A 15,576-nucleotide genomic window follows, 5' to 3' on the forward strand; every position below is an offset into this window, starting at 1 on the left:
GAGTGGTCTTTGTGATGTGTCCCAAATGGCCGTTTAACCTGCCACACCGCAACACTTGCGCTTCTCCCTTTATCATTTTCATAATAACCATTCCAGTGTTGTTTCTTTGAGAGGCATCCGTCCTTATGAGTCTGTCTCGCCATGTATCTTATGTGTCTCTATTATAGAGGCAAGAGAGCTGCCGTCTTCTCGTTTATTCCCTAAATGTCTAATAGTTGGAGCTGGACCCATCAAAGCCAGGAGCTAGGAACCCAGCGCAGGTCTCAGGCACTCTGTGTTGGTCTCCTGTGTGGGTGGCTGGGCCCCTGGTGCGTGGCCCATCTTCCATGGCCTTCCCAGGGGAAGCAGGGTGGCCACGCCTGGAACTGTGACACGGCTTTACAAGTGACAGGTAGTCCTCTGAGCCACAACACCGATTCCTGTTCTTAATTTCTTCATGTATTTGTTGACAGTAAGTATTTCTTTGAGAGGCAGAATTCAGAGAGAGATTGGGTGAGGACTACCATCTGCTTTGTCCCCCACATGCCCGCAGTGGTTAGAACTTGACTCAAGTTTGGCACCAAGAACTCAGCCCCAGTCTCCCATGTGGATGGTGGGAACCGATGAATTGAGGGTCATTGCTGCCTCCTGGTTCTGTCTTGGTGGACGAGCTGGAGTTAAGACTGGAGCCAGACAGAGCCCTGAACCCATGCAGCCCTAACCACCGGGCTAAGTGCCCGCAATTAGGATTCTTCTTTGAAGATTTATTTTATTTTTATTGGAAAGTCAGCTATACAGGGAGGAGGAGAGACAGAAAGGAAGATCTTCCGTCTGATGATTCACTCCCCAAGTGAGCACAATGGCCGGTGCTGTGCCAATCTGAAGCCAGGACTCAGGAGCTTCCTCCAGGTCTCCCACACGGGTGCAGGGTCCCAAGTCTTTGGGCTGTCCTCAGCTGCTTTCCCAGGCCACAAGCAGGGAGCTGGATGGGAAGTGGAGCTGCCGGGATTAGAACCAGCGTGCATATGGGATCCCGGTGCGTTCAAGGCGAGGACTTTAGCCACTAAGCCACAGCGTTGGGCCCTAGGGCTCTTCTTTGAACATCTGTTTAGATTCTTTGCCCTTTTATAACTGGCTTGTCTTTTCTTTTCTTTTTTTTTAACATTTTTGTATATTTTGAAAGGCAGAGAGATCTTCCATCTACTTCTCTCCCCTTATGCCCACAACAGGTGGGGCTGGGCCAGGCGGAGGCCTGGGGTCCCAGGAGTCGGCCGTGGTCTCCTGGCCCCGGGTGGCCAGGGGTCAGCTGGTCACGGCTTGTGCTGCACTTCCTGCAGTGTGCTCATTGGCAGGGCGCTGGAAGCAGGAGGAGCGCCTGGGCACTCGGACCCAGGACCTCTGCTGTGGGTGACGACTCCCAGGAGGAATCCTACAGGAGGTTTTGAATTCCTTTTACGTAGGGGAGATTAATCCTTTGTTGGAGGTGACTTTGTGCTTGTTTTGTCTGTACCTGTGAGTTGTCTCTTCACTCCGTTGATTCTACCGTTTCGCAGATCTTTGTGACACTACCCGTTTGTCTAAGTTTTGTTTTGTTTTTGCTTTGTTGCTGTGCTTTTGGGGGGTTAGCCAAAGCAGTTTCGCCGATACTGATGTCTTGAAGTGTTGCCTGTGTTTTGCTGTAGTAGTTTCATAGTTCCAGGTCTTAGGTTTAGATATTTATTTTGAATTGATTTTTGTATAAAGTGAGACGGTTATACTTATTTTTTTTTTTTTTTAAGGATTTTATTGTTATTGGAAAGCCGGATATACAGAGAGGAGGAGAGACAGAGAGGAAGATCTTCCGTCCGATGTTTTCGCTCCCCAAGTGAGCCGCAACGGGCCGGTGCGCGCCAATCCGAAACCGGGAACCAGGAACCTCTTCCAGGTCTCCCACGCGGGTGCAGGGTCCCAAAGCTTTGGGCCGTCCTTGACTGCTTTCCCAGGCCACAAGCAGGGAGCTGGATGGGAAGTGGAGCTGCCGGGATTAGAACTAGCGCCAATATGGGATCCCGGCGCATTCAAGGAGAGGACTTTAGCCGCTAGGCCCCGGCAGTTTCTCTGTTAGTGAACATGTAAGCCATTTAGATTTATTTTATGTTTTGCTTGTGACAGAACTATCTGGAAGTGAAATGACTTGGCCCGAGCCTCTGTGCACTGACATGCAGACAGATACTGTCCTCCAAAGGTGAAAGAATTCCTATTTGTTTTGCCTGGTGTTATCAATTTTTATGTTATGTGCTTATTATTCATTTCTCACTTTTTTTTTTGTATCAAAGGCAGAGGTGAGAAGGGGGGAGAGAGAGAGAGAGAGAGAGAGAGAGAGAGAGAGAGAGAGAGAGAAAGAGAAAGAGAAATCCGACACTTGCTGATTTACTCTCTGATGTGTGCAGCAGCTGGCTGGGCTGGCCAGGAGGTCGGTTTCCTGTCTGCCATGTGCGTGGCAGGGGCTTGAGCCACCAGTGGGCTCCTTGCAGGGCACGCAGCAGCAGCATCTCGGATGGAAGTGGAGGAGCTGGGGTGTGGGCGTCCCGAGGGGTGACCTGAACACTCCAAACACCTTCCCTTGGTGTTGATATTAATCTCTGACGACCCTGTGTGTGAAAAGGGGTATGTCTTTACTGTTTAAATTTCTGTTCAGTGCCAGGAGGGTGAGCATATTATTAATATTTGTGTGTCTTTTTAAAAAATCTTTGGTGTGTGTGTTTAGACCTAGTTAAGTGACATGCATGTTTGTTTGCCTCTAAGTCACTGTTTTTTATTTTCTTTTGGTTGTATGTATATTTTATGTTGTCACTTTAATAAGGTTAAAATCTCGAATTGTTCTGCGCTCTCTGCCTCCTTGCCAGTCTACACACAGCACAGTTCCCCTTCCCCTTACCTTTTCCTTTTCCTCCAATTTCTTTCCTTCCTCCAGTTTCTTGTTCTTTCTGGGCATCCTCTCATTTCCGCCCCCGCCCCATCCCCACCCCAGCTGCCCGGAGCTGTTCCCATGGGTGTTACCATGATCTTTGTTTTGCTAAATTCAGAGGTCTGTTCTCAGTTCTCATCCTTCAGCATTCAACAGTGGCTCCTTCTTCCTCAAACACCCTCTTGTCTCCAAGGCATATGCTCAGTGCCTTAGTGGTGACATCTGGTGGCAAGGCTTTTTGTTGTCGTTGTTGTTGATAATCTTTACATAGTTGATTAGGGTGCAAAGGGTCAAGGGCTAGAGGAAAGTGGGTAAGACCATTGTTATCACATTCTTTTTTTTTTTTCCCTTTTTGTATCCTGCGGAGAGATAAGGGGAAAAAGCCACACCCAGCCTCCCAACCATCCCAGGGTCCCCCTCCGAGGGTCCTGCTCAAGTTCAACACTTCTGAATTGCTGCCCATCTCACCAGTCTAAGCATGATGCAATCTCTCCAGAATTCCCTGGCTGACATAGTCCATCTTAGAGTCTCCGTTGCCCAGATTTTCACTGCCAACCCTTGGCTGGGATAGTTGATCCATTTATTCTGTCTTCCAGCCTCTGTTCTGGTACCAGGTGTCCTTTGCAGGTTCTAATATACCATCATACCCTCCATGTACAATTGGCTATGCTGTCCACTGTTTCATTTAAACCACTGAAGAAGCCCAGCTCTGGACACAAGCATTCCACAATCAGGCCATGGACCCTGCAATTTTCTGCATGGTTTAAAGTTCTGAGTCCACTGGTTCAATTGGGGGATCCCCAAAGAAACCTCAATGAGGCGATCCCAGACCTGATTCTTGTGTGTGTTTACCAGTACAGGGACTGGCACAACGTGTTGCCCCGATCAGCTTACATGCACACTGGTGATTACAGTTGCTGGGTCAGTTCATCTCCATCCCTATCCTCTATGCAAACTAACAGTGTTGCAGCCCAGCCCAGCCCAGCCCAGCCCAGCCCAGTTCTACCCACCACACACTCGGCCACATAAACCAGTGGGAGCTGTAGCCTAGTCAGAGTGACCCGCAATAACCCCCACCAGGCACACCCCTGCCCTGGTTCCTATGCTTGCCAACATGTACCGCAGACTGGTCCAGTCTGAGCTATATCCCATCCAGCTCTCATACATGTGAATAGACCTTGAAACCTAGTTTAACCCAACTAGCCCCAATATCCAGCCCCACTATTCAGCCACTATACCTGCTGGCAGGTGCCACTCTGTCTAGCCCCGTCTGCCCTAGCCCTGGTTCTTGTGCTCACCAGTCGGAGTGGCAACCTGAGAGGGAGGTGCCAGTGGCGAGGCTTTTAAAAAATGAATGGAGTTGGGAGCCGTGGCTCCCGGTTCCCCTAGGGAGGGCAGGCGGGCCGCGACTCCCCGTGCCGCACATTAGGGCCCCGGTACGCAGGCCTGGCTGGGGCGGCTCCATGGACTGCAGGGCGCTCTGCCTGTCCCTCCTGGACTACAAAACCGAGAAGTACGTGGTGGCCAAGAACAGGAAGGTGGGCTTGCTGTACAGGCTGCTGCAGCTCTGCGTCCTGCTGTACTTGCTCATATGGGTGTTCCTGGTCAAGAAGGGCTACCAGGATTGGACACCTTGCTGCAGACTGCTGTGGTCACCAAAGTCAAGGGCGTGGTCTACACCAATACCTCGGAGCTCGGGGTGCGGCTCTGGGATGCCACGGACTATGTCATACCGCCCCAGGGAGAAAATGTCTTCTTCATCATCACCAACCTGATTGTGACCCCCCACCAGCGGCAGGGCACCTGTGCTGAGGAGTGAAGACTGGCCGCTGCCTGCGAGCAGGGAATTCAACCCAGGGCACCTGTGAGATCTTCACCTGGTGTCCAGTGGAGACCAAGTCCGTGCCCAGGAAGCCACTGCTGGGGGATGCTGAAGACTTCACTGTTTATATAAAGAACTTCACCCGCTTCCCCAGATTCAACTTCTCCAAGACGAGCGTGGACACGGACAAGGCGCTGCTGAAATCCTGTCACTTTGGCCCCAACAACCTCTAGTGCCCCATCTTCCATGTGTGCTCTGTGCCCCGCTGGGCGGGGAGCACCTGTGAGGACATAGCCCTGGAGGGCGGTGTGATCAGCATTCACATTGATTGGAACCATGCTCTGAATGCAACCCTCACTACTCTTTCAGCCGTCTGGACCACAGCTTTACAAAGTCCATATCCTCAGGGTACAACTTCAGGTTGTAAACTGGGAAGGGGAAGCTCTGCCCCACAGTGGCCTCAGCGACCCAGCTCCCTGCCTGCTGGACAGCTTTAACCTAAGTGCTAATGAGGTCAAGGATCAAGGTGGTACTCACTCAACAAGTGGGACCAGTTGATGGAGGGGCGACAAGACTGTTCTGGGGGCCCTCTGCTTTTTCCAGCTCAGTGGGAAAGAGGAGCTTCCAGGATTCCCTGCACAGAGCGTCATGCTCCGGCTCGGCCTGCCCACCTTGGGTCTTCCTGACGACCGAGAAATGCCTTTGGGCGCACTGTGGCCGGTGGGAGACTACACTGGGTGCGGTCACTGTGACATCACAGGGCCCCACAGGACGGACTGGCCCCTGCTGCTCCCTGCCCCACCCAACTCCTCCTTTCTCATTGGGATCGTGGCCTTCAAAGACAAGGGGGCACCCAGCATTCCTGCACCATCTCACGGGAATGGTGTCTCCATGTGTCTGGGAAAGGAGTCCGTTCCGTTCCAAACCACACCCTTCCCCTTGTGGAAACTGCTCCAGGGGACGTCACCTTACCTCTCTGCCTGCCTGCCCTGAAGCCAGTGCAGCCCTCACAGGGGGGAAGATGGCTAACTCCTTCTGGGACCTGCCCAACACGGACTGTCTTTGCTACTTAAGAGGAACGTCTTATTGTCTGAGGATTAAGACTTTATAATCACCTGAGATTGTTAATGTCCCTCTTATCACTGTTATCGTTACTGCCCATAAATAATGAGGATCTAGTCCTCACTGTACCTTCGTTAGGGCTTTGGGACACAGGCTGACATTTATTCCTGTGCGAAGATGCTGGACACTCCTTTTCATCACCCTAAAGCCACACTGATACCTCTGTTATGTTCATTAAGCTCATGTGGGTGAAGGTTCAACATCTTCTTCTTCCTCTTCTCCCATGGTGAACTGTACTCAAGGGAGTGCGTCATGGAACTGTAACAGAAATTAATATGTTCATAGGTGCAAATAAAAATAAGTCCTCTTGCATGCACCACAAGAATGGACTCACAACAAAATGACTGACAATCTCCTACACTGTTGGGAGACACCCCAGTGGCAGCAGGATGGGCTTGTGCTAATTCACAAAAGACACCCATTGTAAGCCTGGAGGGGAGGGAGGGAGACCCCAGTGCCAGCTAACCTTCATCAAAAAATAGAAAAACTAAAGATGTTCCTCTTAAAAAAAAATGAATGAATGAATGAATTTTTTTGATCTGCTGATTCATTCCCCAAATGACTGTAGCAGCCAGGATGGGCCCAGACTGAAGCCAGGAGCCTGGAGCTCCATTGGGATCTGCTGGTTGAGTAGCAGGGGACCAAGTACTGGAGTCTTTCTTTGTTTCTGTCGCAGGTGCATTAGCAGGGAGCTGGATCGGAAGTGGAGCATCACCTTGAGCCAGCAGTCATAGGATGCAGCCCACAGGCACATGGCTGTAAATGTTGCTCCTGTGCTAGGGATGCCCGGATTGATGCTCTGCAGCTTTGATGTCTTCTGTGGATTCTATTCTGCTGCAGCCATTAAAATACCTGTGCTCGGGTGTGCAATAAGTATCTTAAATTGCCTGCAATTAAACTCTTGTGAAAACATTAAGGAAATATTTCAGACAGAGCTATGGAGAGATTGGAGCTGAGATGGAGTGAGCATGAGTGCTACCATAGGCTGGTGCTTTGCACATGTCTATTGGCTAGGGTCTACCTTGATTCATGTTTCCCACGTAGGTGGTGAGAAGACAGTTACTGGGGTCGCCCCTGCTGCCTCCTGGGAGTGTGCAGTGGGAAGCTGGGGCAGGAAATCCAGCCCAGACGCTGTGTGTGAGTACTGGGTGTCTTTTTTTTTTTTTTTTTTTAAAGATTTTTTTCATTATTATTGGAAAGCCAGATATACAGAGAGGAGGAGAGACAGAGAGGAAGATCTTCCATCCGATATTTCACTCCCCAAGTGAGCTGCAACGGGCCGGTGCGCGCCAATCCGATGCCGGGAACCAGGAACCTCTACCCGGTCTCCCACGCGGGTGCAGGGTCCCAAAGCTTTGGGTCATCCTCGACTGCTTTCCCAGGCCACAAGCAGGGAGCTGGATGGGAAGTGGAGCTGCGGGGATTAGAACCGGCGCTCATATGGGATCCCGGTGCGTTTAAGGTGAGGACTTTAGCCGCTAGGCCACGCCGCCGGGCCCAAGTACTGGGTGTCTTCACCAGCAGGCACCTGCCTGCCCTCCTGAATTCATCTTGGTGTGTGTTATTGTCCCGCACCTGTTTCCCCCTCAGTCTTCCTCATGTCAGTAAATGACAGTTCTGTTTTTCCAGTGGGTCAGCAGGGAAATGTTGGAGAATGAAGTGTGGGAGGTGAGAGAGGAGGGACATTTGGTGTTACAGGCTGATCATAAGAGATTCAAAATTGCTTTTAGGAACAGCGTGGAAGAATACCATATCAGAACCGTACACTATCACAGAAATAATTGGATGTTGGAGTTTTTATACTCTAAGAGTATTAAGAGCGGGGGACTTCTGTGGTTTCTGGTGTAGGATTACTTACCTGGATTAATTCTGCAGAAGTCTAGGTAGGGAGTCGTCGTGACGCTGGGTCCCAGAGGACCGTGGCACTGATGGGATTCTCCTGCAGGTGAGCTGGTCCTGCTCCGCCCTTGGGAGCTGCAGAGCCCAGGCCGTCTCCTGCAGCCAGCCTTTAGTGTCACGGGCAAGGACTTCTGTCCACCTGGTCTTGCTTGCAGCCCTCCTCCCTGACGCTGCTGTTGTCCCCCGAGCGCTAGTTACTGTTCTACGTACTGTATCATTTTTGTGTTTTCCCCATTGCTAGATTTTAGCGCCTATAACAATATCTGGCACGGAGTAAGAACCCCACCGATGGTTGTTGAGTAATATCTGACGTGGTACAGGGAGGCGCTTATCTTCCCCTGACGTCTGACTGAAGAGCACTCACTCCTCTTGATGGAGTTCCTCGGAAGATTTTGAAGTCTGAGAACCCAGACACAGTAGCTGTCCTGTGGCAGGAGCCGGTGTAATTTTATTGTTGAGTGTTGAATGAACACTGAACACAGACAGCTTCTTACAGTGCTATATTTAGTTTTCAAGCCAATCTTTTTTTTTTTTTTTTAAGATTTATTTATTTTTATTACAAAGTCAGATATAGAGAGAGGAGGAGAGACAGAGAGGAAGAACTTCCGTCCGATGATTCACTCCCCAAGTGAGCCGCAATGGCTGGTGCTGTGTCGATCCGAAGCCGGGAACCTGGAACTTCTTCCAGGTCTCCCACGCGGGTGCAGGGTCCCAAGGCATTGGGCCGTCCTCGACTGCTTTCCCAGGCCACAAGCAGGGAGCTGGATGGGAAGTGGAGCTGCCGGGATTGGAACCAGTGTCCATATGGGATCCCGGGGCGTTCAAGGCAAGGACTTTAGCCGCTAGGACACGCCGCTGGGCCTGTGATTTATTTTTTCAGTTGATTTTGGAAAATGTTCCCACTCTCAGCCAAGTGTGAGTCCGGGCAGTGGTGGACATGCAGGTATCTTCAGGACGCTCCGTGGCTCGGTAGAATATGAGCTTGAGAGCAGGATACCCCGTGTCAGTCAGGGAAGGGCTGCAATAGTGATGCCAAAGCCCTCTGGCAATATAGATGAGTCTGTCTGATGATGAGGAGTTAGGAGAAAAATGGGGCGTGAAGGAACAGGAAACACTGCTACAGAAAGCTAGGGGAGAGGGCCTGGCGCGATAACCTAGCGGCTAAAGTCCTTGCCTTCAACACACCCGGATCCCATATGAACACTGATTCATATCCCGGTGGCCCTGCTTCCCATCCAGCTCCCTGCTCGTGGCCTGGGAAAGCAGTGGAGGACGGCCCAGAACCTTGGGACCCTGCACCTGCCTGGGAGACCCAGAAGAAGCTTGTGGCTCCTGGCTTTGGATCGACTCAGTTCCAGTTGTTATGGCCGCTTGGGGAGTGAATCATCGGACGAAAGATCTGTCCGTCCTTCTCTCTGTAAATCTGCCTTTCCAATAAAAAAAGATCTTTAGAAAGAAAGCCTAATTAAAAAAATTAGGGAGAAAGTGAGTACTTTCAGTGGCTTTTTTTTTTGATAGTGGCTTTTTTAAGAAAAATGTTTATTCATTTCAATAGCAAAGAGATCTTCTGTGCACTGGTTTACTCCCCCAAATCCTTGCAGCAGCCCGGGCTAAGCCAGGGGAAGCCATGTGACTCTTCCACTTGGATAGCGGGGCCCCAAGCACTCTTCAGGCGCATCATCCTGGACTGGAAGCAGATCAGCCGGTACTCAAGCTGGTACTCCGACGTGGGAAGCTGGACTTGCATGTGGGGCTCATCGTGCTGTGACTCGTGGCCAGTGGTGGCTTTTTGAAAATTCAGCAACTTTTAAGGTGTTTTAGGTCAACTGATTTAGCACTTGCATAATATCATTATACAGTTGGATGATTAGGTGTGGAGGAATTAAACATTTTTGAAGGAGGAATTTTTTTTCTTTTTCAAGATTTATTCTCTTTTTGAAAAAGATTTATTTTTATTGGAAAGTCAGATATTCAGAGAGGAGGAGAGACAGAGGAAAATCTTCTCTCCGATGATTCACCCTCAAATTGGCCGCAACAGCTGGTGCTGCGCCAATCCGAAGCCAGGACTCAGGAGCCTCTTCCAGGTCTCCCACGCGGGTGCAGGGTCCCAAGACTTTGGGCCGTCCTCAACTGTTTTCCCAGGCCACAAGCAGGGAGCTGGATGGGGAGTGGGGCCTCCAGGATTAGAATCAGGGTCCATATGGGATCCCGGTGTGCTTGCAAGGTGAGGACTTCAGCCGCTAGGCTACCGCGCCAGGCCCATAGAAGGAATTTAAAATTTTTGATCTGCTGTCTTTGGACATCTTGAACGTCAAAATAAACCCTTAATGCTTAGTGCTTGGTTGATTTGCTGATTCAAGGCTTTTCTATATGAAATACTGATGAAATTTTCACACGAGATTGAAGTTTGTGTTAGTTTTGGGTAGAATATGTAGTAGTTGTAACAGTTTTTGTGTCTGTCTTTGTTTCTAGGTGTTGGAAATCGACCTCTCTAGCTTTTACATTATTTATTGTAATAGCATCACCGCACTGAAATGTTCCTGACACCGGCCTCCGAGTTAAGCAGTGGGCAGAACTTCCTAAGCCAGTGGATGACCAATCCTTCCCGGGCTGGGGTCATATTAAACCGTGGCTTTCCTGTGTTGGAAGCTGATGAAGAGAAGCGAACAAGTGAAGACATCTGTGCCAGTTTTCCTGTTAAAGCCACGCGACTCTCAGACAGCTTCAGCTTTGTCGGCGAAGGAGAGCCCCTTTACGGAGAGCAGCAGCTGGACTCGAGCGGCACTCGCAGACCGCAGGCAGACACGCCCGAAGCCCGCACCGTCTTCCCCTCAATCAAGAAGGGACCGCAAGGGGTGGTTTGTCAGGATGTCTGCAGATCCCAGGAGGATGGCAAAAGTGACTTTATTTCAGCCCTTGGGAGTGAATTCAGAGAAGTGGCTTATAAAGACCCACTTTTGAAAAAGCTGGAACAGGTGCAGTAGAACCTGGCTTTGTGTGGATTTGTGTCACTGGGGGTTTCCGTTTGAGGCGGAGATCATCTCTGCAACCTCTTGGTGGTCTTTCCGGTTTACTCTGCAGTTCTCCAAGTACTAGTCTTTGCCTTTGATCTAACGTGAAGCATTAAAATGTGTTTCATGTGTGAGAGAGGCATGCATCCTAAACTGAAAATGAATTCATGGCTTTAAGTTGCTACCTCATTTGGGAAGAACTAAAGAGTCAATTGATCAGTTATTAAAGAAAAAGTGATGATACCTTGATACCTGTTGTATTTGAGGAATCAAAAGATTCAAATGGCTTTGAACGTATTTTTTAGTTGGTACTGATTTCTGGGATAAGCAAGTGGGATTTTTAGAGTCCTGAAGACAGATTTAGTTCCTGAAGGATTGGTTTCTGGATCTCTGTAACGGGGAGGCTGTGTGTGGGCTGGGGGTCTGTGAGGTGACGCATGGCTGGTGTAACAAGTTAATTGTGTGCTGAGCAGCTCAAGGAGGTGCAGCAGAAGAAGCAGGAGCAGCTGAAGAAGCAGCAGCTGGAGCAGCTGCAGCGACTGGTGGAGGAGCAGGAGAAGCTGCTCAGCATGGTGCCGGGGCCCCGCACGCTGCCTGGTACGTGTCCACACACAGCCTTCCGCAGCACCCCGAGACGCAGTGGCAGGTGCTTCTGGTCTTTTATTGCTTCACACGTTGTTTCTACCATTCCTCCAACCTTTAGGGAGCGGGCAGGTATGCAGCAAGGGGCTAGGGACTCAGTCTGAGCCTCCTGTGTGTGACAGGGAGCCAGCTGCTCGGCTCATCACCTGCTGTCTCGCGGGATGCGCATTCGCAGGAAGCTGGAATTGGAAGCAGAACTGGGACATAACCTGGGCTGTTTCCAAGTGGGTTGGAGGCATCGCTGAGCTGCATCTTAACGGCTCTGCTAAAGGCCTGTCCCAACGCTGCTTTTTTTTAACAGACACAGCTCACTGGCTCAAGAAAGTACCTATTCTGTCCAGAGCGTGCACTTGGCATTGAGAACACAGCAGAGACATGACACCAGTCAATACATGTGCACAGTGTGGCTGGATGGGAGCCAGAGGGGAGCAGTGAAGAGAAACTGAAGGAAGGGAGGTTTTAGCAAACTTGGATGCTTTGAGAATACAGGGCAGATGGTGAATATATGCTTAGAGAATATAGAGAATGTGTGAATCTGAAAATCCAGAATGAAATGCTCCAAACATTTGACACAAAGATGCTGAAAGAGAAGTTTGCTGTTTTGCTTTTGCAACGTTTTTTATAAAGGTAATTTTGACCTGGTAGGTGCCCGGAAAAGGTCATTGAGACCTCCATAGGTTTGTAGAATGACCTTTGAGCACAGCTGCTTTCGGACATTTTTTTTTTTGCCAAAGACCTCTTCAAGCTGAAGCGAGATGTATGTTTTCCACCTATTTGTGTTTTAAAATTTTATTTGTTTAAAAGGGATGGACAGATACAGGGGTGCGAAGAAGCCAGCAGTTGAGTGTGGGTCTTGAGCCATTATCTTCTGCCTTCCATGTGGGGGCGTTAGCGGGAGGGTGGGGTGATGAGTGGGGCGGGACTCCAGCCCTGGACGCCGGCATCCTGAGCACTGGCTTCATCCCCTATTGAGGATGTTTAAATGGGGCTGCGTGCTTGCTGCTGTTGTGCAGGGAAGGTTATGGCTGACACTCAGAATGGCCCTAGCTCATCTTCTACTTTTGTTTGTGTGCCAGAGATTAGGTGTCTAGTGCTGGGGACAGTGGCAGTTTTGACAGTACTTCCCAATATGTCTTCACATCCAGATTTAGTGATTTCTGGAGAGAGAGGGGGCTGGCAACTGGGTTTCAGTGGCTGCCACAGCAGGCGGGGTGGCTAGCGTGCCATCTTTCTGTTAAGGAGTTTAGAAACATCGAACAGGGGACCTCTGTTGGGTTCTTTCTAAAGCAGAGACATAGGAAACAAATCAGACGAAAAAACAAAACAAACAAAAAAACCCGGGATGTTTAGAGGCCAGAGCAAGTCACCTGCGGTGCGATGTGAGAACTAGATTTTAAGAGCGGTTGGGGGCTTGGCAGTGTGGCCTAGTGGCTAAGGTCCTTGCCTTGATCCCATATGGCCGCTGGTTCTAATCCTGGCAGCTCCACTTCCTCTCTGTCTCTCCTCCGCTCAGTATATCTGACTTTGTAATAAAAATAAAATAAATCTTAAAAAAAAAGAGCGGTTGGAAGGGGAGTGTACTTTTCCAGGCACATGCTATTGAGATAACTGTGCCTGGTGCCACGTGGAGGGCTGTAGGTTGCCAGCTGCTGTGAAGCCTGCTGTGGCAGCTGCAGCTCTGTCCTCCACGTTCTGGTTGCGTGGGAAGTATCCTGTAAGTGTGCTCTCACTTGAAATTATGTGAAGTTCACCATGGAACCTGAAAATTTCATGATTTGGTGAAGCCTCTTTTCCTACTATGAAAAATATACTTGGAGAAGTCTGTGCAGGGTGGGAGTGGGCATGGGGGTGGAATGCTAGGCAGATGTTGTAGTAAAATGTTAACTTTTTTGGTGTTCTTTAATTGTAAGCTTTACTGCCTGATGAGCAGAACCAGAAGTGCGGTTCGCCAGGACATCCAGTGGCCAGAGAGAAGACCGTGCCCTTTTTACCATCTTACCTCTTCTCGAACCAAGCCCAGGACAACGCTCACGCTTGCAGCATTTTACCTGATGACCACATCAGCTCGTGTACCCAGCAGGATGCCTCCGCCTCCCGAAGCGCTTCTCCGGGTTGGTTCTATGAGGCGCAGGGTCCAGACGCGCTCGTGAAAAGCGACGCAGGGGAGGAAGGGCAGAACCGTGCGGCAGGTGGTGAGTCCCGGTGCTGAACTCACAGGGTTACCAGGTGGCCTCAGATAGGAGAAGCCCTTTGTGACATTTTTCCCCCATCTTGTAATCGTGATATGTCACGTGCCTCATCGCTGCTGAGTTGGAATTGAGTTCAAAGCTATGCTAGGATTTGTCTTGCTAGAAACACCGTGGGCTCAGGCGCCTTGGGATGCCCGTATCTCATACCGGGTTGCCAGTTTGCTTGCTGGCTGCTCTGTCTGCAGTACGGCTTCCTGCTAAAGCACCCGTGATGGCACGTCTTCTGTGCTGGACACTACAAAGCTCTTCCTCGCTCCTGGCTTCCCGCTGGCCCAGTCCAACCCTGGGTATTAAAACGCTGAGCAGTGAACTTGCAGATTAAAGATCTCTGTTTCTGTTTTCTTCTTCCCTTTCTCTGTCACTACCTTTCAAATAAATAGATAACATTTCTCTTTTTAAGGGAAGCAGTAGTCTACACGTGCCCCTCCTGGCACCACGTGGGAGACCCGGAAGAAGCCCTGCTCCGGCCGTTGTGGCCATGTGGAGAGTGAACCAGCAAGCTGCAAAGCTCTCCCTCCGTCCTCTCCTTCTCTCTCTAAACCTACCTTCCAAATAAAATAAATACATCTTAAAAAAATGAAACCCCATATAAGCCAAAAAAACCCCAAAAAGACTCTTTAAAACTTTCTTACTCTAGAAAAGCCTTTACTTTTCTCCCCCATGGCGTTATCTTTTGAAGAATATCAAGTGTCTTTATTGAGTTTTATGGTTTTTATGTATTAAAGAAATGCTTTAGCATTCTAAAATTGTTGGCATACATGATTATTAATTACATTTATAGTTGTAGCTTAGTAAGTTGTGAAGTTCCTATGCTTCAAGCCTTTCATCTGCCTTTGTTGGACTGCGTTGTTTCTTAATTTGTATCTTAGGAGAAGGTGTTTTATCAATGACGGAACAGATTCTGGGACAGAGTGACATGACTTTTAAGAAAATCGATGATTCCTCCGAAGTCTTGAATATCGAAGAAAGGTATAAGTGTTGAAAGGAGTAAGAGACGGAACAATTCAATGTCATGGTTCATGTTGTTATTGAGCTCTTTGGAAGAGTTATACTCTTGTTTCCAATTGAAGTGCTTTTGAGTGTAGGTTGAAGATAACCCTGTCACATGTGGTAACAGGAGGAGGTTGGGAGGTACTAGTTAAAGAAGCTTTGGCATTGTTCTGGAGGAACTGAGCCAAGGTTTTTGCACTTCACAGACAGCTGGGTAAGTGTGACCTCTCAAGTAGCAAACTTCTGTTTAATGGGGTCTCACATGTGGTGTCTCTTACAGATTATAATTGTACAATCAAAGAGCTGAAAATGGTGAAGGGGATTTTATCTTTTAGATAGATTATTATATATTTGAAATATTTTCATGTATATTACGGTATGGGCAAAATGACTTGCGGCTCTGTTTACATGAATGATCTTTCTTACTTTGAAAGAGACCGAATCAATGGGCTGTTTTTGAAAGAAGTTTTAAAGTTATACGGTGAATGTGTTACTTCAGAAGTGAATCTGTAGTCCCTGGATGGAATCCACACGGGCCCAGTCATGTACAGAAGGTTGAATACCTTTGTGTTTGTTAGGGGTGGTGGTGATTATTGCTTTTATTGGATTCTCAAAGGGGGGGGATCTTCAACTTCTATCGTTGTTGAAGTTGTGTCATCAGGCGTGTTAACTAAAATAGTCACAGACTGGGGTGTGTGTGCTAAATAACTTTGTTTTTGACTAGGCCTATTAAAGCTGTTCTAAGCGAAAGGAAACAGACATTTGAAGACTACGTGGAAGAACAAATTCGGCTAGAAGAGCAAGAACGGGAGCAGAAGCAGATGAGGGTTAGCAACCGTACCATTTCGAATAAATTATTCTGAGACTTTAGAGATTTGTTTATGGTTTGCTGTAAAAATGGCTTGGAGAGGACTT

At 49.0% G+C, this 15,576-nt stretch overlaps 1 protein-coding gene and 1 pseudogene across 1 annotated transcript in view; both read left to right on the forward strand.

The window, feature by feature from the left end:
- The window catches only part of CENPJ (centromere protein J), a 44,284-nt gene that overhangs the window by 698 nt on the left and 28,010 nt on the right, over positions 1-15,576 (forward strand). Inside the window, exons 2-6 of the mRNA XM_058670997.1 lie at positions 10,242-10,744; positions 11,254-11,377; positions 13,333-13,611; positions 14,541-14,640; positions 15,386-15,488. Coding sequence (XP_058526980.1) covers positions 10,304-10,744; positions 11,254-11,377; positions 13,333-13,611; positions 14,541-14,640; positions 15,386-15,488 — 1,047 coding nt within the window. The 5' untranslated portion in view covers positions 10,242-10,303. The remainder of the gene's footprint in view (positions 1-10,241; positions 10,745-11,253; positions 11,378-13,332; positions 13,612-14,540; positions 14,641-15,385; positions 15,489-15,576) is intronic.
- On the forward strand, positions 4,390-5,175 carry LOC101519168 (P2X purinoceptor 5-like; annotated as a pseudogene).

Source organism: Ochotona princeps, chromosome 12, assembly GCF_030435755.1.
Source record: "Ochotona princeps isolate mOchPri1 chromosome 12, mOchPri1.hap1, whole genome shotgun sequence".
Lineage (NCBI taxonomy): Eukaryota > Metazoa > Chordata > Mammalia > Lagomorpha > Ochotonidae > Ochotona > Ochotona princeps.